This window comes from Amblyomma americanum, chromosome 6 (genome assembly GCF_052857255.1).
Source record: "Amblyomma americanum isolate KBUSLIRL-KWMA chromosome 6, ASM5285725v1, whole genome shotgun sequence".
In the NCBI taxonomy this organism is placed as follows: Eukaryota; Metazoa; Arthropoda; class Arachnida; order Ixodida; family Ixodidae; genus Amblyomma; species Amblyomma americanum.
In genome coordinates this window covers 201,298,598-201,323,703 of record NC_135502.1, presented here as the reverse complement: position 1 = coordinate 201,323,703, position 25,106 = coordinate 201,298,598, and the positions used below count along the sequence as shown (strand labels likewise).

Below are 25,106 nucleotides of genomic sequence, written 5' to 3'. Positions count from 1 at the left end.
CAGAAAATCTCGCATCAGCATTGTTACCAATATCAGCAAAAAATTACGAGCATGTCTCCGGCCAGTGGTTCCCAGAGAGCAACCTAAAAGGCAGGTACGACACCTAGGTCACGTGGCCTTGCAGTGTCACAACAACCTGCCCTCCGGATAGGGAGCAAACTGCCCATGGTGGCAGTTCAATTAAAGATCAGCCACTCGGGAAGACCAACCTGGGCCTCACTAGGTTCACCGCTGGGAGCACTTGTCATCGCAGAGTAGTGGCGCATCGCTCGACTGCTGCACAACTGCGCCACGAAGGGTATGAGGACTCTGAGGGATCTACGAATGTTAAGTAGAGAGTGGCCTCATGCGTCTATGGGAATTAACCCAATACGCCATCATGCCCTATTCTTAAGATGAAGCTTAAAGGGAAGCTGAAACGGTTTTCAAATTGCATGAAACGCTCTGGTTGGGAAGAAAGAACCTTGAAAATCATTGTGTCAATTTTTTCCCGATTCTATCCGCAAACAGAGCTGCAATCGCTTCTTAAAACCAGTGTTGTAGGCGTTACCGAAAAAAAAGTAACTAAATACGTTACTCGTTACCTTAACAAAAAAGGAACGCGTTACCGCCCTACGTTACCTACAAAAAAAGGTAACGCGTTATCGTTACCGTTACCGAAAAAAAGTACCGCACGTACGTTACTTTGCCGTTACTTCATGGATATAAATTTTAAGTTTTTGTCCCATTAAGAACTTACGATAAATTTATAAAGCTCACATTTCACATATAACATCTAGCCCAAACAAAGATTTTAAGCGATATCCTGATTTAACGAGAATAGTTTGCACAAATGTGCAGGAGCTTAACAATGTTAGTGGCGTAAAGTTGCCTTTAGAGTTCCAAGTGTTGGATTCTAACTCTGTTGCACATGGTGAAGCCATCTTCTGAATGTGGCATTAAACACAAAATGACACTCCATCGTCAATTCTAACTTCACAAAGAAAACATCGCTGAACTCTCAACAAATTTCAAGTAATTCTGAAAAATGTGATGTTCCAAAATGCTCGGCATGCTTCCACTCTGTAGAGTTGTGTGTGTGTGAGTGGTTTGGCAAGGAGAGGTAGGTGAAGGCAAGTGTGTGAATGCGTGTTCGTGCACGTTTCGTGCTTTATGGCTATTGTCTTTCTTTTTAGTTTGCGTTGTCAAGGGCAGCTGTTTTCTGGCATGCATGCGAGCCCCAACAAGGGTTGTCAGGAGCAGCTGTACATTTTGTTTATTTACATCACTTTAGGTGCTCTGTGCTTTTTATTTCTAAAAAAAAGGGGGCGGAGCAGGTCACAACTGGAACAAAAAGTAACTAGTAACGTGACACTTCACGGTACCGAAAAATGTTAATGTAAGTATGTTACCCGTTACAGTGCCAAGTTGGTAACGAGTACGTTACTAAGTTACCAGAAAAAGTAACGCGTTACCGGTAATGCCATTACTTGTAACGCGTTACCAACAACACTGCTTAAAACCCACCTCCGGCACGACCTCTTCGCCTCTGGAAGCGCCGGGTGGGGGGATGGCAGAGAGGGAGAACTGGCAGAAGTGACGCCATTCACAAAGAGTCGGCCGGCCGTCCGGATGCACTTACTTCGCTGCGGCCCCCGCTTTGGCGAACCATGGATCAACGTAATCTTCTGCCAGTGCTGTTTACTTTCTCTCGTTCGGGCGTTCCGTGTAATGGTTGAAGCCTGTATATAAACCAGTTTTGGTATGGTGCTCCTTTCAAACAGCGGTCAGCACATAGCTCGGTAGAATCCGTCGGTTGTTCTCCACGTTAACCAATCTGGTGGTACGCAGCATGCCGAAACTGCCTGCACAAAATATGTGCAGCAATATATCTCTTTTCACTATATTACTTTCTTACCTGTTTGTAAACTTTTTGCCTTTTCCAGCTGGTTCACACCCATGCTGAGCTAAGGCCATTTCAAGCACCGTCTTTAAGGCACACAGTCTTGAAATTTTTGAGCTCGTTATGCACTGTGTGCCTTTTTGCTTTTTCCTGATTGCTTGCACCTCATGGCAGCACAAACAATTCTCTTAATCTCTCATCAGCGCGCAGCACATGCAGCTGCACGTAACTGAACAAGAAACCAATTATATAAGCCTAGTATACTTGAGCAAAGCAAACATTTGCATTCATGAGCGCTTGGTCACTGCTGACGATTGACAATGGCGCCAGAATTCATACAAATTTGTCCTTGAGTTGGAACGGCAAAGTCGTCGAGCAGCGGTACGCATATATCTGCGACAAGTAATTCTGCTCGTTATCTTGATACGCAACAGCAGCAAATATATCTCGCAGCACACTAATTTTGATGAGCAGCACTGCGAGCTCCAAAACGCAGCCTTATTTATTGTTCAAAAGCGTGTTCAGCATGCAAAAAAAAAAAAAGAACATACGGGGGTAAGTGCAGAAGTTTCATGGTTGAACAGTAGCCCGAACATGCGACAGAAGGAAAACGCACACGGGAGCTTCCTCCCGGTTGCCTCGTCTCTTCGCTCTGCAGTAAAGCAGTGTACCCACTCCAACTCATCCAGTTTGGCATTCTTTTGTAGTTCTAAAAGGCCTTTGGGGTAATTAGGCCAGTAACTACAAATAAATGACCAAACAAATGCTTTACCTCGCGCGACTCGTGTAAGCATGCCGGTGATCTGAATTAGATCATGTTTACACGCGTTACAAGAAGTTGGTGGCCAGACTTTTATGCAGTAGCAGTACACAAAAACGTTTCGGCGCAATTTACTTTTTTTTCATTACCACTTGCACCTACACAAAACATATGCATGCGTATGCACCGACGCAAAACATACAGATCAGTCGAGATATGGTTTTTGTGTTACCCTGGTAGGAAGTGAAAAGCCCATACTGGGTTAACGAAATTTCTGGCTTGCAGGCGCCGCCATGTGGTCGCTTCTCTATTACCTAGCTTCTTATCAGGCGGTGGCACCAGCTTTCTGTTTAGTTTGTAGTTCTCAATGATTTCGGTATAGATTTAGGCGCGCTCATTCAGGTTCCAACAGTCCGGCAGTTCCACGGAAGCAACGAATATGGGAATGCGCTGACTACCCCGGAGTCAACGAAGATGTTGGTAGCAGAGAAAGCTGGGAAGCCCTGCTGCGCAGTGAAGACCCCGCTTGGCAGAAATAAGCCAATCCGCCTGGCGGCTGATGCCGCGAAGAGATATAATATCTTTGTTATCCTTTAGTCAAGGAGGCTCCGGCCCCCGCCCTCCAGGCTTGCGTGCCGGGGGCGGTGAGTAGTAAGTGGTCTCCATTTATTTATTTATTATACCCTCAGGTCCAAAGGCATTATAGAGGGGAGTGGGTTAATTAGGATAAACAACAGTGAAATAGAATACAGTGAAAATGAATATTACAGAATAAAACAAATACCAACATCCAGAAAAAATAGTGTAAAAAACATGCATACAATACAGTGGAAGCAGATATAACACACAATCAACTTTTTTCAGAATAAACAATATTAGCTACAGCGTCATGAAAGATTTTATTATCAGCAATGGCTGTAATATCAGGGGGAAGGCGGTTCCATTCCACAGATGATTGGGGAAGATATCACTGAAAAGAATATTTGATGTGGCTTGTTGGGATGCCTACCTTGTGGCGGTGATCGTTGCGACGTGAAATGTATTTGGGGGGGTGACACGTAATAGTCGTGAAGCGCAACGTGATGATATAGCTTGTGAAATTGTTAGGCGACCAATTTTGCGGCGAGATTGTAACGGTGGGAGTGAGACGTTAGATTTCATGGCTGTGATACTTGCCGTACGGTTGTAATTTGAAAGAATGAAGCGAACGGAATTATTTTGGACTAATTGCAAGAAATATATGAGGTTTTCATGCGTAGGGTCCCATATTGATGCTGTGTATTCTAGTTTCGGACGTACGAGTGTTTTATAGAGTAGAAGTTTAAGGGATGAGGGAGCGGCAGAGAAATTGCGACGTAAGTATCCTAACATGCGGTTAGCGTTATTAATCACGTAGTCAATATGAATAGACCATGTTAAGTTTTGAGTGATATGAATTCCTAAGTACTTGCATGTTTTTACCCAATCAAGAGGAGTACCATCAAGATAATGAAGGAAGAGCGTTAGATGCCGGGAAACACGCAAAGCTTTACATTTGTTAGTGTTTAATTTCATATTCCATGTAGTGCACCAGTTTGACACCAAGTTAAGGTCTGACTGGAGAGTGTCAGTATCGTTGACGTTATTTATTTCCCGAAATATTACACAATCGTCAGCAAAAAGGTGAATGTTAGAAGATATGGCAGAAGGAAGGTCATTAATATAGATTAAGAATAGGAGTGGTCCAAGGACCGATCCCAGTGGAACACCAGACAGCACGTTAGCAATCGGTGAATTACTGTTATTAGCATGCACAAATTGCCAACGGTTTAGAAGGAAAGATTTAATCCATTGGAAGACGTTAGGATCGAGATTAAGATGGCTCAGTTTATGTAGTAGCAATTTATGGCATACTTTATCAAAGGCTTTGGAAAAGTCCAAAAAAATGCAGTCAGCGCAAGATGAGTTGTCAACTATGCGGTATAGCTTATCAGTAAAGGCAAGTAATTGAGCTTCACAGGAGTATGTTTGACAAAAACCATGTTACGCAGGCGTGAAAAATCAATTCTCATCGAGAAACGTAACGACATTCTTGAAAATATGTTCTAGTAATTTGCAGCATGTGCTGCTGAGCGAAATGGGACAAAAGTTTTGAGGGCAGTGCTTACCACCGGACTTGTCAAGTGGAACCACCTTCCCAATTTTCCAGTCGTTAGGAAGGCTTGCTGTGTCGAGTGACTGTTGAAAAAGTTTGGTTAGTATAACTGAATTATAAGCACAAGCATTTTTTAGGAATTTAGCGCTAATCACATCGGAACCAGGTGAAGAATCATTTTTTAAAGATTCAATTAATTTGGCTAGGCCAGGTGGATCGACAGTGATAGGTGACATTGTCGGGAACCTGTGGTGCGGTATGAATGGAAGATTAACGCTTGAAATGGAAGAAAAGCTTTCAACGAATGTGTCATTCAGCACAGAAGCACAAAGGTCATTGGGGATAAGTTTACCGGAGGCGTCTTGTCTAATTAATGGGTCGTTTGCAGGGTGTATAACGTGCCAAAATTTTTTAACACTCGTTTTCAATACAGTTGGTAATGTGGCAGACAAAAAGTTATTCTTTGAAAGTTTAATCGCGTTGACGTAGGCGTCGGAAGCAGACTTGTACTTTGCCCATCTCGCATCAGATGGTGAAAGCTTCGTGCGGCGGTATAGACATTTGTTTTTGATAGATAATCGTCTGATGTAAGAGTTGTGGCATGGTGCTTGTAGATTAGAGGTGACGATGCGCTTTGGGACATACTTATCAGTTAGTTCGTGAACCTTCGTTTTGAATGATATCCAGTTATCCTCGACAGAGCAGTGGTCCGAGTTTGCAATAAAGTAATCAACAAACGTGCCCAGTTCATTGTTAATAGCGGTAAAGTTGGCGCGTTTGTAATCTAGAATGATTTTTTTATTTTGTTCACTTTTGGATGTGGTATATTAATGCAAAAATTGAGCAGAACGTGATCGCTGATGCCTGGAAGATGACAGCTTTTATTTCAGGTGGAAACAAAAGCTGTCATCCACCCATTTATCCAGTCGAGATTTCCAACACGGGAAAATGTCGCGACGACTTTCGCTGCCGGCGCACTCCGCGGCGTCGTTGGTTCCGTTGTTTTCTGGAGCTGCTGATGGCTCGAACATGCATGGTGAAAGTCCAAACTGTTCAACACTGCTTGAATTATCCATAATTTCCAAAACGTAGTCCTTAAAAGCCCGCTGAAGCAACGCGCTACGCAGCAACGCCATCGGTGCCGGCCGGAGATCCCCGTGGATGACGTCACGACAGTCCCGGCCAATCTCGGGCAAGAGCGGCGTTCGCTCGGCGCCCTGAGGCGATGGGGCACGTTTTCTTCTAAAAAACAGCTTTTTGTGTTTATTTCGGCTCTTTTTGAATGATTCTTTTTCAGGGGACTAAAAGCTATAAAATGATGTAGAGAACTTTTTTTCGAAAAGTGCTGGAGCTTCCCTTTAAGAGTCCCCTCCAATTTTTTTTGCTCCACTGAATTATACCAGTCCTTACTCTGCATTTTTTAAATGTCATTTCATGACAACAGAGTCTGTGCTCCCACTGGATATACAAGGTCATGTAATGGGGACTTAGAGCTCGTGTAATGGCTACCTCCATTTCATACATAGTAAACAACAGTCCCAAGGCTAGTGCGGCTGTTCACGTAGGCTAAGTCAGTGTCCAAAAAGTAGTTCGCTATACAACCAAAGTGAACAGAGGCATATCTCGTTACGATCAATCTCAAGTACCATAACTTAAAGCTTCCTGCATTTTCTTTTACCTCATACCACATTTTCGCCCCTCGACTCACTGAGACTTCAAGAAGTAAAAGTTACATGTGGCAGCATGATATGCAACTGGTAGGATGAATCACAGACTCTATCAGTGCCTAAAAAGTAGTTCACACTATGAAAATTAGTCAGAGGGCCCGAGCAATGAGCATCTGACAGCTTCAAGCATGATTCTAATGCTAGCACTTCGTTTTATACCTCTACTTGTTTTCAGCAAAATCACCATGGCTTCAATGAGAACTAATGATACATGGCGAAATAGTACGGTTTTGCAGGTGCACTACTTCTGCAGCCTCTGCAGCTTTGACTGCTTTGTAAGAAAAGCAGTATAGAGCAAACTGTACTATAGAGTTCGCACTAGCCTGAACGCCTGTCGCCCTCATTGGCGTTCCATAATGACGAATGTGCGTCGACGCAGCCTCTTCATACGGCCTCTGCAGCTGGAAGAGACCTTTTTGATGCAATTAAGCCGGCCGTTAAGCACCGCAGGACAATCTACCGATGTGAAGATTTTGGCCCATTTCACATGCTGTGACTGGACCGACTGGACCGAAAATATTCGGTTTAGTCGTTGAGGCCACAGTGCGATTTTCGGTCACTGCTTTCACATGCAACACCGACACAGCGAATTCGGTCGGAGGGACAGGCAAGGTTCTTGATGTTTGCATAGGCAACCCATTATAAAATGCGACAGAAACGTTTCACAGAATGTGGTGATGATGCTATGAGCAGCGTATTTTTAGATACAAGTCAATTTTCCGTATGTTTTGATTAGAAAAAACAGTTCTGCTTCCACTGCGGCAACAGCTCCCACGTGACCCCACGTCGCACGCCGTCGCGGCGCTCCCCATTGGTCACTCGCAGAGCGAACACACCGACGCAACGACTGAATACCAACCGGTCAGAACTCGATCGCAAGCCGTCTGCAACTAGACCGACGGCCCTTCCCTGTCGCACACCGACAGAATTTGCAGCGTCGTAGGAGAAAACCACGTGCATGTGAACCGGGCCTTTCACGAAGTCGAGCCACGATGTGACGGCGCCGTGAGATGCACGGAATCGCGTCCTTTGCTTCATTCAGTGTGTTTCGCTAGCACATTCGGACGTTGTCACTTGCAACAAAGCAAAGGGCGTGATTCCGTGCGCGCCCGAACTCGGAACTAGGGATAATGATACCAACAACGTTGCTGTGGAAAGTCCAGCGTTCTGGCCGCTTTGCGCTTTCCCAAATCATGACAGTTGTTGCCACTGTTAGTGCGCAAAGGCTTTACACGCCCCTCCTCATTCAAGAGAGCCGCGCAAATGACTGTCAGGCAAGGCAGACGCAAGGATAACAGAACCCCACACCACCGAATCGATTGCGCACTGTGTAAATGCATCGTCGTAAAGATGAAACTTCTTTGTCACTCAGCCGCGCGGCGAGTCATGCCTTTCAAATGTGGCCGACATGTGGTCGATCATTCTTGGCAGCATCCTGTGTGTTTCTGCTCTCTGGGAAACGGCCGCTAGAGGGCCCGAATGAGCGGACGTGTTTATTATCGTCTCCGCCAATTTCTGGTTCCTGTGCCCAGCTAAGTCCTTTCTAGGACCCACCAAGGCCCTCAATGGATCCTGGAAGGTTCACAGACCCCAATCGCTACCATCTTTTGGATGTGCCCAATGACCTCGGTGAGCTACCCCTTGAAAATGTCTCTGGCAGCCACGCCGCTGCGCTAAGCCTCGCCTCATCGAGGCGAGCCTCGCCGGCGCGCCACGTTCCTCCCTCCCCAACAACCATGGAGGAGCCCGTGGATGGAGAGACCTTGAACCCTTTGGACTGCCACCCTGGTGAGTGGAAAAACTGTGCTCCATGCATACCGTAATCGGACCACGGATTTGAATTCGCCCCCAAAACACCCGGTATCGGCCTCCGTTCAACCTAAACCAAGCGCCAGCAACGCCGGCGCGCCACCGGACGCTGCATCTGGGAACACCCAACGCGCGTTCAAGGAGACGCCGCAGCTCCTACGCATGACGCGCGCCGTCGTCCATAGAAGTAAGCAACTCGCCGCACTGCCGGCGGGAGCCATCAGAGTCGTCTTTCACCCGCGAGGCGGCCTCTCCCTGGAGAAGATCCCGGCTCCCAGTATCCTGCAGGCACTTCACTCGACGCTCAGCTGTTCAGTGATTGGCGAGTTGCACATAAGAATCCACCCAACCAACAACACTTTCACAGTGGCGACGGTAGCGGAGGCAACAGCTCTGGCATTGGTCAAAATTCAACAAATTACCTTAGCTGGACAACAATACCCGGAAGCCACGTACATCGCGGCCCCTCCAGCGGCAGTCAAGGGCGTCATTTCCCTGGCCTACTGGAATGAAACACCAGCGCAAATCCTGCCTGACTTACAGTACAGAAACCCGGACGCTAACATTATAGCGGCCCGACGCATGGGGAAAACAGCGTCCATCTTAATAACTTTTGCCTCAGGTCCCGTGCCTCACACAATTAAACATATGTGTGTGGTACACCGCTGCACCGAATACAAGGGTAGCCCCGATGCCTGCACAAACTGCAGGAAGCCTGGACACAGGTACGACGTGTGCCCTCTCCCGAAGGCTGGACTCTGCCCGCGGTGTGGCGAGAAGCACACCCCTCAAGAGACCCCATGCACACCAAGCTGCATTCTTTGTGGTGGTTCCCACCTTACCGGTACCGGCTCTTGCAAAGCCAGGACCCCTCCACCTCCTAGACAGACCGCGCTGAAACCCAAGCAACCAGTGCCCACGCCAAAGGACTTTCCACCGCTAGTGCCTCATCAAGATTGCCAGCGAGCCTGGACCAAACCCACCAGTACACCCCAAACCTCACAGCGGGAGGAAGAGATAGCTCTCCTGCGGGAAGAGGTAAGGCATCTTATGGCAGCCATTAATTCTATCCATCCGACCGTTTCTCCACCCACTCCTTCACCAACTCCCCAAACCTCTTTACCTACACCCCAACCCTCCACACCCCCTCCACAAAAGAAACGCAGACCAGAAGACATTCCAGACATGGATTCTAAATTACAAACCTTTGCCCAACAGCTCGAAGCCAGTATTCTGGCTCAGACTCAAAATTACATTGAAGCCGCCATCACTAAGCTTACAGAAACTATTATCAGTCAAGTAACCACTGCCATTCTCCAACAAATTCCACAAATAATTGCTGGAATGTCTTCACATATCCCAGCTAGCAACCCCATAGCTGCTCCCATCCTCCGCCCCCCCACCCTCCAGCATGGCCCAGTTGACGGGCAATAATCTCCAATTAAGCATCCTACAATGGAACTGCAGGGGGTTTCGTCGCAAACGAGACCCCCTGCAGCAGCTCCTCTCTGCTTCCTCCACACCCCCTGATGTAGTAGCACTTCAGGATGCTGGCACAAATTTATCGCTACCAGGATATGCTCTGGTACCCTCTGACACCACTCCAAACCCCAGGGTTACCACGTATCTCCAACATTTTGTACCATACACTTGTCATGTACTAACCTCGCCGGTAGCTCACACATTCCTAGAATTAATCCCCTCCACTCACAGATCTCATCCCCTCTTCATCCTCAACTGTTACCTCCTTCCGAGGAAATCGGTCTCAGATTTAATCTCTCTAATTAAAGCCGCCTCCAACGCTGCAAAAAGGAACCCCCTTATTATATTATTGAATTTCAACTGCGCACATGTAGACTGGGGGTGCACACGCACTAACAAGAGAGGAGCGGAATTGCGCAACACCCTTCAGATGCACGGCCTGTCCATATATAATGATCTGAGCACACCTACAAGAATCGGCAATAGTGTCACTGCCGACACAAGCCCAGATCTTACTTTTGGTGGCAACCTTCCCACACCGGTGTGGACAAACACAAATGAGGCCCTGGGCAGTGATCATTATATCATAACTATACAGCTTGATTTCGCCAAAATGCTAAAAACTACCGTGTCCGAATTACCAGCTGGGATAATCTTCGGAAGCACAGAGAGGCCAAAACATTAGAATCCCCATTTAACCTCCACACATGGATGACAGAGCTGAAACACGATGTCCAGGCATTCACGCAAACATTAGACGCCACCCCCGAGACTCCCGTTGCAGACAGTCGCTTAGCGCACCTACTCCAAGCTCAGAACAGTATCCTCACACGCTGGAAAACCCAGAAGCAAAATCGGAAACTTAAGCTAAAATTAGCGCAACTACAGAAACAAATAGAAGAGCACAGTGCCGCACTCAGTAAATCTAACTGGCACCAATTATGTGACGGATTACGCGGTAATCTCTCCTCCACCAGGGCCTGGCATCTTCTACGGCATATGATAGACCCCACTGAATCTAAAAAGCAAACACGGCTTACACTCAAAAGACTTACCCATAAAAATCGTCAAAATCATCAAGCACTGTTACGCCAACTACAATCAACTTATACCACTGTGGGCCAAGCTGTATCATATCCCGACTATGTAGGCCCCGATCAACCCTCCCTCGACGCCCCCATTATGGAGGTTGAAGTCAGAGCAGCCCTTATCAAGCTCCGAAACTCAACCCCTGGGGAGGACCAAATCACAAATGTCATGCTCAAAAATCTAGATGACCGTTCAATTTCCCTTCTCACCGACTACTTCAATGAGTGCTGGGAAATGGGGGCGCTACCCGCTGAATGGAAGCACGGGAAAATAATTTTCATTCCTAAACCAAATAAGCCCATTAACGGCCAAAACCTCCGTCCCATTTCGCTGACTTCGTGCTTGGGCAAACTGTTTGAGCATGTCATCCTCACCCGTCTCACGCAACACATGGAATCCCATGGACTATATCCCCATACTATGGTAGGATTTCGAGCCCATCTCTCGGCACAGGACGCCCTACTGCAGATTTCACACGCTATCCTCAATGACATGTTACATCACACCAGAGCAATCCTGGCAGTCGATCTCACCAAAGCATTTCACAAAGTTACGCACAGCGCCATCCTGCAGGGCATCCAAGAGCTGCAGTTGGGGCCTAAGACCTACAACTATATTCGGGCCTTCTTAAACGGTCGCACAGCCTCACTGCATATAGATGATATACAGACCCCCCCCTTCACACTTGGTAATGTTGGTACCCCGCAAGGAGCGGTGTTATCTCCCTTCCTCTTCAACCTCACCCTCATCCCCCTGGCCAAGGCTCCCAGCCGCGTTCCGCGCTTAGGACACACACTTTACGCGGATGATATAACGGTTTGGACCACATACAGCTCGGATGACGACATAGAATCGACCCTTCAGGAAGCCACCACGACTATAGCTACTCACGCGGCAAATATTGGGCTTGAATGCTCCCCCACAAAGTCAGCACTCCTCATAATCCGCCCGCGGCGCGTCCCTACCTCCCCCATCACGATCTACCTGCATGACACTCCCATACCGCAAACACCTACCCTCCGCATTCTTGGCCTGCATTTACAGGACACGGGGGAAAACAACCTTACCCTGAAAGCACTAAAACAGTCCACTTACTCCGTCATCCATCTTAGAAGGGTTTCACATTCACGAGCCGGTCTAGACGAAGCAGACAATCTCAAGGTGCTGCATGCCTTTGTGCTTAGCCACATTCTTTACGCCACTCCTTACCTGAACCTCTCCTGTGTGGATAAAGACAAGATCAATGCTCTAATCCGCATGGCTACCAAAGCAGCCCTATACCTACCAAAGAGCACTAGCACGGACAGGCTCTTCAAATTAGGAATGCACAACACTATACAAGAACTTATAGATGCACATCGCTACACACAGTACCTTCGTCTGGTTGGCACGGAAACCGGACGATATATACTGGATTCTCCGGGAATTCGCATACCGGCACACACGACAGACTTCATCTCTCTCCCTCGCGCCATACACACCGCGCTTATCCTGAAACCCCTTCCCAAGAATGTCCACCCTGAATACCATCAATCCCGCCGCGTCGCGCGAGCCAAAGCTCTCCGTAAAGAATATGGCACTTCAGAGGATGTGCGCTGGGTGGACGCCGCGTGTGGTCCAGACCGTTCAGTACCTGTGGCTTACCATCCAGCAGCCCCCCCATTTACCCATTTCATAGACCCCCCTTGTACCCCGGAAGAAGCAGAGGAAGCAGCTATAGCAATAGCCATTGCCCAAACCAATGCGGCTTATATACTTAAAGATTCCAAAACAGCCGTTCTTAACTTCGCCCGCGGACGCGTCCACCCCCCGCGTGGCAGATATTGAGAATGTGCACCCTAAATCCCGATAGGCGTATTGAGCTCGTGTGGGTGCCGGCTCACTCTGGCAATCCCGGAAATGAGGCCGCCGATAACATAGCCCGAGGACTTATTTGCCGGGCAAATGGCGACCCCAGCCGGGATTTCTCGAGGGAGCGGGCACACACGTTTTCAGAACTAACTCAACAAGCACGCCTTGCCCGTCGACTCTATCCCACTCCCCACCCCCGCCTATCCCACTCCCAACAAATCCTCTGGAGGCGACTCCTACCCCTCAGCGTCTCTCCTACTTCCGCCATGTTTCCCCAGAGTGCACACTCTGCGGAGCTCCGCACGCCACCCTGGACCACATCCTCTTCGGCTGCCCTGCGGATCCTCTCCCGCAGGGACAGCCCGCCGTCGGTACATGGGAGGAATGGGAGGCCCTCCTTGCGTCGCAGGACCCGGACACGCAACTTCGCTGTGTGAACCGGGGTGCCAGTGCCATGGCCCTACGTGGCCTGGACACATGGAGGAAAGAAGGAAAAGAGGAGAGGCTGCTACGTCACATTTTTTGAAGCCGGAAGCGAGGGCTCCGCCATGACACTTGGCCGTTTTCTCAGCCAATGGCATGCGAGCGCCGCGAAGATCAACGCGAGCGGCGCGAGCAGACGATTTCGCGCCGCGCCAGGCTGTCGGCAGCTGTCAGACACGGCGGAAAGTGAGACTTCTGCTCCCATTGACAATAAAGACGCTGCGATGCCCAGCTGCTGCGTTCCTGGGTGTCGGTCGCGCACGCCAGGACAACCGGGCGTCACTTTCCACACGTAAGTATACTGCATTTTGTTTTCGTATTTAATTGACTGCGTAATGAGTAAAATGCATGCTCGCAGAACATAACGCACGACACGGCATGAACGTGGTATTCGTACCGCCCCGGCCTTATTGGTGGCTCTTTGTCCGAGTGCAGTGAATAGTATTGTTTTCAAACAGGTTTCCGAAAGATCCAGAGCGAAGGAGGCAGTGGACTGAGGCCGTTAGACCAGGCCAAAGAGATTGGGAGCCAGCAAAATGGACTTGCGTATGTTCAAAACATTTCCTGCCCGAGCACTTCGATCGGATGTCGCCGCTCGTAGTTCGTATACGTGCGGATGCCGTCCCCCTTCAGGTGAGGAACCACCTTCTATACATTCTCAAGAGATTGGAAAGAAATGCTCTTATTGAGAAGGTGCTTTATTATAACTTTACTGCATAAGCATGCATTCAATATGATGTTTTAGGTGTTCGTGCAAGAAATAGAACGATTTGTGAATAAATGGCTTTAGCTAGACGTTATGATCGAGTAGCGCGGCTACAGTACTCCCGCACTGATAAAAAGTAATTGTGTCATTATACTCCTAAACTGGCTGCGGTTTATATATGGCTCTGGTGAAATTCTGCTTACTGTACATGATAATTTATTTATTTATTAGCTTACGCACTCCATCATTAGAAGAAAATAGAAAAAAAGAGAGCATCGAGCACACCACAGCACACACATCTCCAGCGTCTCCACTGCAACAGGTATTTTCAAACAGCGCTGTTTTGTGACTACTACAGCTATTCAAAGCATCACAGTGGCTGTGTATATGTTGGAGTAGGAGCTACAAACACTGCTTCCTGGCACGGGCTCACCAGAAGATTTACCTGAATCCCATGTCACACTAGTCATCATATTTCTTAACCCTTCAGACAGCACTCAAAACAGCCTTAAAGTGTGATGCTCCACCTCCATCTTTCACTAACTGCTTAAAGCTGAACACCTTGTATGCTTGGTACATGATGTATGCGTTAACAGACAAAGAAGGCAATATCATTAGCAATATGGATAAGATATCAAATAGCCAAAGAGACACAAATCTATGCAGTAGCCAATGCAATCAGAACGTTAATGAGAGAAGCCGCAGCGCACAGCAATGGGACATCCCGTAGCAGTAAGAGAAGAGGAAGTAACGGAAGCCTTAGTAGGAATGAAAAGTGGGAAAGCAGCTGGTGAGGATCAGGAAACAGCAGATTTGTTGAATGAGGGAGGGGAGATTGTGCTAGTAGAACTAGCCATCCTATATATGCAATGCCTTGTGACCTCGAGAGTACCAGGAGCTTGGAAGAATGCTAACATTATCTTTATAAAGGAGACGTCAAGGACTTGAAGAATTACAGACCGATCAGCTTACTGTTCATTGCCTACTAAGTATTTGCTAAGGTAATCGCTAATAGTCAGGACAACCTTAGGCTTTAATCAACCAAATAATTAGGCAGGCTTTCGTAAAAGATACTCAACAATAGATCATGTTCACGCTATCAGTGAGTGATAGAGGAATGCACAGATTATAACCGACCCCTATATATGGCCTTCATTGATTACGAGAAAGCATTAACTCAGTGGAAACCTCAACTGTCATGCAGGCACTGCAGAATCAGCGTGTGGAAGAGTGTTATGTGAAAATATTGGAAGATATTTATAACGATTGCACGCCTACCATAGTCCTCCATATAGTCAGCAATAAAATTCCAATAAGCAAGGGTGTCAGGCAGGGAGACACGATCTCGCCAATGCTATTCACTGCCTGTTTACAGGAGGTATTCCGCGGCCTGAAATGGGAACATTTGGGGATAAGAGTTAATGAAGAATACCTGAGTAATTTGCGATTCGCTGATGACATTGCCTTGCTAAGCCACTCAGGACAAGAACTGCAAAGCATGATCAATGAGTTAGACAGGCAGAGCAGAATGGTGGGGCTAAAAAATAATATGCAGAAAACCAAAGTAGAAACAGCAGTTCGCAATTGGTAGCGAGGTGCTGGAAGTAGTAAGAGAATATGCCTACTTAGGGCAGGTAGTGACCGCTAATACAGATCATGAAAGGGAAATAACTAGAAGAATAAGAATGGGTGGAGCGCATATGGCAGGTTCTCCCAGATCATGAATGGCAGTTTACCATTATCCCTCAAGAGAAAAGTCTACGACAGCTGTATCTTACCGGTACTCATCTATGGGGCAGAAATGTGGAGGCTAATAAAGAGGGTTCAGCTTAAGTTAAGGACAACACAGTGAGCTATGGATAGGAAAATGACAGGTGTAACATTAAGAAACCAGAAGTAGGCAGAGTGGATGAGGGAACAAACGTGGGTTAATGACATCCTAGTTGAAATCAAGAGGAAGAAGTGGGCTTGGGCAGGGCACGTAATGCAAAGGCAAGATAACCGCTGGTCCTTAAGGGTAACAGAGTGGATTCCAAGAGAAGGCAAGCGTAGCAGGGGGCGGCAGGAAGTTAGGTGGGCGGGTGAGATTAAGGAGTTTGCGGGAATGCGGTGGCCGCAGCTGGCAAAGGACAGGGTTAATTGGAGACATGGGAGAGGCCTTCACCCTTCAGTGGGCGTAGTCAGGCTGATGATGACGATGATGACATTCCTCCAGAATAAATTTTTTTTTACAGGCACCTATGGATGTCGCTGAAAGCCAGGAGACTTTGGCAGGCCCATCACAACAGGTATTTTACAATATGCCATTTTGTGCCTGCATCAATTTGAAGAACAACAGTGTCTGTGTTTATGTCGCAGCACGAGCGACCAAAAACAGATTTCTGTAACAGAATGCATCCTGGCACTGGCTCAGAGGAAGTTTTCTCTGAATCGCCTCAACACATTAGTCATTTTTTATAATCCTTTTGACAGAACTGAAAACACAGCCTAGCAGTGTGATGCTTTTCTATTTTTCAGTAGTTGCTTAGAACTGAATACATCTTATGCTTTGGTAGAAGCATATTTCTCAAGAATAAAATTTTTTTTCACAGGCACCTATGGATGTCACTGAAAGCCAGGAAACTTTACCAGGCCCATCACAACAGGTATGTTACGATATACCATTTTGTGACAGCAACTGCTAGAAGATTGACAGTGTCTGAGTTTATCTCGCAGCACGAGTCACGAAACGGGTGGATTTTTATGTAAAAGAAAGCTTCCTGGCGCAGGCTCAGAGGAAGTTTTGATCAAGCCACCTCAGCACACCAGTCATATCTTTATTCCTTCAGACATAACTCAAAACGGTCTAGTAGTGTGATGCTTCTCCACTTTTCACTAGGTGCTTAAAACTGAACGCTTGTTATGTCTCGGTACACACACATTTCTCCTGAACAAAATTTTTTTACAGGCATCTATGGATGTAGCCACAATGCTGGACATTCAGCCAGGGCCATCTCAAGCCTTTCAACTTACACCAGTAAGTTTCATATCATCCTGTGTGGTTTCCATCCAGGTTTATTCACTGCATGAGGTAGGATGTCGTTGCAATTCTGCAATGTAAAGTGCAGTAGAACCTGCAGTTGTTTGTCAGGCCCCGTGCTTACCGGAGACAGTAGCAGAGTGCAGTAGGTTCTGCAAAGATCCTTCATATAGAATGATACCTTTTTGTGGAACCACATAAGCACATTAGTAACTGACACAATATTCTTTCATGTGCCTTCATTGCTTATGTTCGTTACACAAATCAATATAGTCATCTCGTCAGAGTTCCACTACAAATAATCTGTCAGTATCAAGAAAAATTTGGCTATGCAAGACATACTCCACCAGGTCAGTGATATCTTTTCTACAAAATTTTCTCACGTTATTCCAAACTGGTTTTACTGATTTTGGACAAGGTCATTGACAGCTATGTAGAAAGTATTCGGTGCAAACTGGCATGCGTGCTACATGAAAAAATTTGTACTGTCATGTTTTCTTCTTTTTCAGTTGTTCCTTGTATAAGTTTTCATGAAATACTTCTTATATGGGTACATGCCAACCTCTTTAACGTCAGTTCCAGTGGGCATTCAGAAAAGGAGATTGATTGCACGACACAAAATTTAATGCAATAATTTTTAAAGCTGTATGCATTCACGCTTCTACACAGTTGTGCTATTAACCCTGCTTTATTTCTGCAACACTTTGAGTGTATAATAAAAATAAAATGTGTAGACATATAACATTACCTTAACATGCTAGGTGATATGAGTTTAACAATGTGCGAGCGTTTTTCTTTTGCAGTGACATCGAAAGGCATTGAGTACATATGCACTGAAGCTGTTGCGTGGCCCAGTAGTGGGCATGCCGAGTAATTCTGTGATTAGCCTCATGTCCTGCTTTCCTTCTTATGCCTTGATGCATGGCGGAGGAGAACAGGGCAACAGGCATTCTAAGGTGGGCTGCATTACTAAACAGTTTATCTTATGCAGGAACTTCCGACTTTGCCAACCGCCCCAGCCTCTGTTGGGACGCCACGAAGGAGGAGGCCAGCAATGGTAAATGGACCTGTCAAATGTGCCTATTTCTGAAGCAGAATTCAACACCATGAATGTCAAATGCTTGTGCATATGCCAAGAGCGTATTTGATAGCGTGAGTGGCCCGTCCACAGCATGCATTATTAGCATAATCTTTAACACAGCATGTGCAGGCACCCAGACTGTGTGAATGGACTTAGCTTGATTTTGCCGTGGCAATTTTTACTAATATCTACTAACTGATCTGCATGGTATATTGTATGCAATGATGAATCAATAAACCAATGAATTTTTAAGTGTGTGAGTGGCCTGCATATCAAGCTGAGGAGCACATTATGGAATCTTCTTCTTGGACACCTCTCCATCTACCAGAGGAGAATCGGTGAGTCACAGCTTCATTTATTGATCTATTCAAGTACCCTAAGGGTCCACTAGGGGCATTACATAGGGGGAGATGGGGGGGACTCAAAGCGGAACAAAATTGTATCAAAAACAAAAAAAAGCAGCGTAGGTACGTCACTCAGGTGCAAGTCGAGAAACATCATTGGCAAGTAAATATTCTTACGACAATTCACAAAGAAAAAATAAACAGCAGGTGCGAATTAGTCATCTGAGAAATCAAATTTTGTTACTGAAAGTGTGAGGAATCCATATAAGAAAGTGATCCTGACTGAAATAACAAAGACTCTGTTATCATGGCAATCCTGGAAGGTAAATCATTGCATTCTTTCATCATTAAGGTTACAGGTGAATTTTTGTACTTTTCCCTCTGGACAAAAACAGGGTTACCCTTGTAGGCATTACCGGCTTGATGCGAGGTGAGGTGCTGGTAAAATATGTGACAGGGCAAATGATCTGTTGCTATGGTACAATGTGCGAGAAAAAGATGATCAAGTGAATTTTCTGTGCGTTGAGTGATGGCATGCTGAGCATTTCCATCAGAGGTGAAACACTTTGATATTAAAGTAGGACGAGAAGATTAACTGAGCTCCTTCATTCTTCTTTTAATGGAACATTCAGAGTGCTTTGTGTTTTATATATGCACACTGTTGTAACTGTGGTATGCAAGGCTTGGGTGTGCATTGTTCTAATGATGCATTGCATTTTCTATCTCTCTTCATAGGAGGACACACCCGAAAAAGCTTACTTGAGAGCAAGGGCTGCATGGTTTTCTGCAATGCATGCTCAGTCAAGAAAAAGCATAAAAAGGCTGTAGCAAACAAGGCGGAGACTGCAAAAGAAAAATGCGGAACTAATATCTGTTCTGTCCGCTTTAACTACGGAGAATATCATCCTGACAGAGCAAGTGTCTGTTTTAGATGGCCTGGGTAAAGTAAATAAGCACCTACTTGAAAGACAAGTCGGAAAGCATGGTGGAATTGGCACTCCAAAGCAGTACTCCCCTGAACTGAGAACTTTTGCCTTAACTTTAAATTTCTATTCCCCACGAGCCTATCAGTATGTCAGGAAAGTTTTTGACACGTGCTTCCCACATCCCAGAACTCTGCGAAAATGGTATGAGACTGTTGATGGCCAGGCAGGACTTTCAACAGAAGCTTTCAATGCACTAAAAATGAAGTGTGCTGAAACAGCAAGCAAGGGGCACCGAACAGTTTGCAGCCTCATGGTTGATGAAATGGCTATTCGGCAAAACATCCAGTGGAACAAACGCAACTTTGAAGGGTTTGTTCACTTTGGCAGTGGCATTGACAGCGACTCTTTGCCACAAGCAAAGGCTGCATTTGTTATAATGGCTGTGGCTATTAATGGGCGATGGAAGTTGCCCCTTGGGTACTTCCTAGTTGATGGCCTAATTGGAACACAGAGGGCTAACCTTGTCACCCAGTGCCTTCATAAGGCACATGATGCTGGAGCTATGGTTGCTTCACTCACTTGTGACGGGGCGCCCGCAAATCTGGCTATGTTGCAAGAGCTTGGGTGTGATTTCCAACATGTGGGAGACCTAAAAACAACCTTTCGACACCCAGCTACCCAGGAACCAATGGCAGCTTTTTTGGATCCCTGCCATATGCTAAAACTTGTGAGGAATGCACTGGCACACAAGAGGTACTTTATTGACCACCAAGGAAGGACAAAGTCATGGGAGCATATTGAGCGGCTGCATAGCTGTGCAGCAGAAAGAAGGCCTACATTTGGCTAACAAGTTGCGCAGAGCTCATATTGAGTGGCAGCGGCAGCCCATGAAAATTAGACTTGCTGCCCAAGTAATGAGCACTTCTGTTGCGACAGCACTAGCCGAGTGCAGGGAACTTGACCTGGAATGTTTTTCTGGCACACAGGCAACAGACAATTTTTTGTTGAAAATTAATGAGACATTTGATGCCCTAAATTCTAGAAGCCCATATCAGAAAGGTTGGAAGAAACCTATAAATGAAAAGAACATTGAAGCTTTCGAAGGCATTTTCAAAACCACAACCCATTACCTCTCTTCCTTGAAGGAGTCTGCAAATGGAAGACGAATGATTGAAATAAACCGAAAGACAGGTTTCTTAGGTTTTATCATCTGCATGCAAAGCCTGATTAGTCTTTTTCATTTTCTTGTCACTGAAAAACGAGTGCTGAAGTACATTCCGGCCCACAAAATTTGCCAGGACCATTTGGAACTGTTTTTTGGCCTGATTCGAGCACATGGCGGGCATAATGACAACCCTACTACACAGCAGTTTCGTGCTGCCTTCAAAAAAGTGATTGTTCAAATTGAACTGGCTGATGTATCAACAGGCAACTGTCTGAGCCTGGACAGCATCTCCATATTGTCATGCAGCAGTGCAACAGTTATTTCTTCTCAGGTCTTGAATATATCTGCACCAAGGAGGCAACTTCTAGACAGTGATGCTGTTCAGCAGTCTCAGGTAACAGCTGCAGACCATGACTACATCATAGCTCCAGGCTACATCAGTGAATGTGGAGGCCGAATTGTGGCTTACATGGCAGGTTATGTAGCTCATAAATTGGCTGCAAAGCTGACTTGTGAGCACTGCACAAGTGCACTACTCACAACAGAACGAGGAAACATTTACTCACTAATTAAGAGGAAAAGCAGAGGAGGGCTGAAATACCCATCAGAAAGTGTACTGAAGATCTGTCAAAAATCGGAGGCGGTGATCAGGACGGCAGTGCGCCTGAACAAATTGGCATCAAGAACACTACTCACTGATCTTCTCCATGAGGTTCTTTACGCATTCCACGGTAGAGAGCTCTTCAATGAACTTCATGAGCACATGTTCGACAACTCTCCACTCGACAATCATTACATACAGCTTGTCAGAAGTGTTGCAGAAAATTACATCAACATACGCTTGTTTCATGTTGGCAAGCAGGCAACCGAGAGCCTGCACACTGCTCAGGTCCGGCAGATGTTTAAAAAAATAACTCAATTCAAGGGGCAGTGACTGATGCGACAGTGAGAATTCAAAAATAAGACTTGGTTTTCGTCAGCACATGTCTTAATTTACCGTAGAGTATGAATGCGACCAGCCCATAGGGGTCCCATGCTTCATGTTGACACTGCAGCTTGCTGCCGCAATATGAGCTGAATAAGAATCTTACATGTAACAGACTTTCATGTCTGACTTTGTCAGAATAAAATTCTATTCAAATGGCCGCTCACAGTTTAGAGTACATTACAACCTGTCATACTGAGTATTGAAAAGAATAGCTTTTTAATGTGAATGCGTCATGTACACCACCGACTTAGGCTCATGCTTGATGGCAGTCACTGTCAGTTTTTTCAGAGTAATCAGGGTTTTGATTTAGCTTGATTGCTACTGAATCAACCAGAAATTACCTGCTTCCTAAAATCAGATTTTCGTCTTTTGTGGTAAATGAACAATACGCACATTTTAAAAAAGAAGTCAGTTAAGTAAAATCAGTACATGTCCAGAGCGCAAATGCTAGTTCTTGTTCATGAATCTATATGCTGTAGATTCACAGATGGACATGTACTATTGGTCACTGATGTTCAAGAATAGGGGCTGCAGTTAGCAGTCTCCCAGAGCTTTCTTTACAGCGTGCCTGCACTACTGTCCTTTAGGGTACAGGGTGACTGAAGTATCTCGTATTTTGTAAAAAATATGGAGTGCATGTTTTTCATACTATAGAAGCCAGAATAACCAAGAGAGTAATTAGTGTACCATACTTACAATTTTAGTTCTAGATATTCAACACAACTGAAGGTGATTTTGGCCTTTCAAAGTAATAGTGTCAAAAGGGGGTGATCATCCCACTGCACACAGCAACAGAGTAAGCACTAGCATATAAGTTTTGCAACAAATTCATGTTCTTAAATGATGAAAACACTTTTCCACATGCACTTGGTACATTCATGCATACAGAGGACAACCTTATCATTCTACCAGCTGCAATTTGTACATTATATTAAACATTCTTTAGCTGTCATCATACCGTAGTTGTGCACAGCTCAAATGCCCGACCTATGTGCAGACTATGTTGGTTGGCTCGTGGTTTTGACAAATATAAAACAGCATGTGCACACAAGTACCACATAGTACACAACAAACAGAACAGAAAATTGGACAGAAAACTATGCTATTTCTATACTGTTTCAGGCTAGGCAGATAAGAGTCAAATACAACAATGCAACAATAGAAACAGTGTCAGCAGGGTGCTCTCTTTCTTTACATATATTACAGAAAGGAATACATGAAGCAGAAGGGAGGAAAATGATTCACTTTTTCCACTAGCTGCGACAACTGTTACCAATTTTTCAACTCACTTCCATGCAGTGCTCCAATTACTTTGCATTTGCATCGCTTAAATTTTATCAACTTTGTGATGCAGAAACAACTACCGAGAAATGAAAGCTTTCACACAATTTGGCAAGATCGGTCCACAAATATTTTTCTGTCTCAAAGCCCCCATTTACTGCCTTCCTATATATGTTTTACTCTCTCTGTTCGAATGGTTCATAGTTGCAAAGTGATCTAATTCAGTTGTGCATTTCTTCTTCTGGTCTTTTTTGTTGAATCCTTTTTATGTGTGTTCTCCTTCCATGTGTTATCACTTTTGTTAAAAGATTTTGCTTGCTTCAGGTAGCAAGCTATGTTTTGTAATAAGTGTTATGCTGTATCAAACCTTTAAAGCTCATATTTTGATTGTCCAATAAAATACAAATTTTGGACTTCATTAATCCGTTTAATCAGCTGAATGCAAGAAAGTGCAACTCGGCGAGGTGGTCGCAAGGGTCGACTCGGCATCTCGGTAAACGGTAAGTTGCGAAGTACACTCAATCTTACAGAGGCATGGCCTTACACTTCACCACCCTTAAGCGCAAATGTTTTAAACCTAACACTGCGCCTCCTAAACCCGGCTATGTGTCCTTACGCTCGCACAACAGCACTCGATCGAGACAGCAGCGCGGGTCGGTCGATCCACTGGGTCCATATCGGAGAAAACTTGCACGCAGTTGACATATCGCTCGCACAGCGTACAGTAAACATATGGTACGCTTCAGAATGCTTCGCGTATCGCTTTGCTGGCGGATACCATCATATGCGGCGCTGCTTCCTTGGCACTGCACGCTTCGGTGAGCACACCGCGGCCCACGCATATCGGTCGCCACCAGTTGTGACCTTCATGCATAGGGGAATGTAGACGCAACGGGTATGCTTACAAGGACACGGTCTGGACGAGTTTGTATTTATTCGTGGTTAAAACAGCGCGGGAAAAATACACAAAAATGAAGGAACACGCAGAACACGTATTCACACACAAAACAATTAAGCGCCGACTCGCACTTTTTCTTCCCGCGCTGCTGTAACCATAAACCAGCGTGTCACCGTCTTCTATCGCTTTATGAGCCGTCGGCACTGTCAATTTCTCCTTGGAACAAGGCTAGCAGCGTTGAGGGACGCAACCGCACAAAGCCGAAAGAGAATAGCGCCAAGCCAAGCCTTTTCAGAGAAAGCTGTCGCGGGCTTCCAAAACAACCGCTTTCGTCAAGACGGCATCCTGAATGAACTAAGCGCACAGCAATGAAGACCAGCACCGACTACAGGCCTCTGGAACTTTGTGCCTCCCGCGGACCACAACGATTGAATAAAAATGCGAATTTCCAACTCTACTCGACCGGTCTGCCGACATGGGTGATGCGTGAAGCAGACGACGCCGCTGCGCCCAACAAATCCCAGTAGGCCTTGCAAAACCACGTGACTTCCTGCACGTTTTTTGTCATGCGGCTTGGATAGCGAGGGCCTCTCCTATGGTTTCCTTCCTCCGTGCCTGGACACATGCGCGTAATGTGAGGGCTGTGCGGTGGCCCTGAGACCTTGCACGGTCCAAACTCGCTTGCTTAATGAAGTTTTCCATCCATCCATCTGCTCTCTGTTCTTTGTGTGTTTTAACGCTAGAAATATGTCGCAGTCTTTGGATCATCTAAGCCGGCCGTCTTAAACACATACGATTTGCGTCACCGGAAAATACGTCCGAACGTGTGGAAAGCAGACTGAAAGCAACAGCAATCACGGTCAAGAACCATGACTACGTTGTATACACGCTATGCATAAATGCCTACTTACCTCGGCGTTGTCCGCGTATACGCTTATGTTGCCCGCATGCCGTGCCGTCCAGAGGTGCATCCGCATCGCACACAGTTCCTAAGTTTGTGATGAAGTCAGTGAAGCATCCACCAAGCCTTTCTCTGCAGCTTCGCATGCCATGTCAGTCGCAGCGTCTCTAATGCACTGCAATGACACACAACGCGAAAGGCAAGAAACGCACGTGCTCGCCGCAACTGGCATCATTTTTCCCCCTTGACTGCAGAGGTAACAGAGGGGAGAAATTCCCGTAGAGCCAATGGGGACGAGCTTTGAATGCGACGGTGGCGGTGCCTGTGAGCGGTGGTAAGGAGGAGGATGTAAACGCATGGATTGCTCAAACCATTGCCTCCTGTAGAAAGATGCCTGCGGACTGTTAAGAGATGGCGCTAGCTACTTCCTTATATCCGTCAGTCAGGGTGGTGTGCCGCGGCGGTAGCAGCCGGTGGCGGCATAGGCGGCGCTGGTCGACAAGAGCGGCGGCCCCTCTGTTCAATTGTATTTGAGCGAAGTCGTTGTGCTCAGGCCACTTGCATATATTTGCCACTTTTT

The 25,106-nt window shown here is 46.2% G+C and overlaps 1 protein-coding gene across 2 annotated transcripts in view; it reads right to left on the bottom strand.

Annotated features, from left to right (window-relative positions):
- Positions 1–24,800, bottom strand: part of LOC144094354 (uncharacterized) — a 93,828-nt gene extending 69,028 nt beyond the window's left edge. The window contains exons 1-2 of one of the 2 annotated variants that reach the window (XM_077628334.1): positions 24,537–24,800; positions 1,507–1,721 (exon numbers count right to left, since the gene is read on the bottom strand). Coding sequence is in view for 1 of the 2 variants with exons in the window: in XM_077628333.1 (XP_077484459.1) it covers positions 24,537–24,602 (66 nt within the window). In the remaining variant the exon portion in view is untranslated. The remainder of the gene's footprint in view (positions 1–1,506; positions 1,722–24,536) is intronic. The other variant, XM_077628333.1, reaches the window with a different exon arrangement.
- Positions 24,801–25,106: the final 306 nt, after the last annotated feature.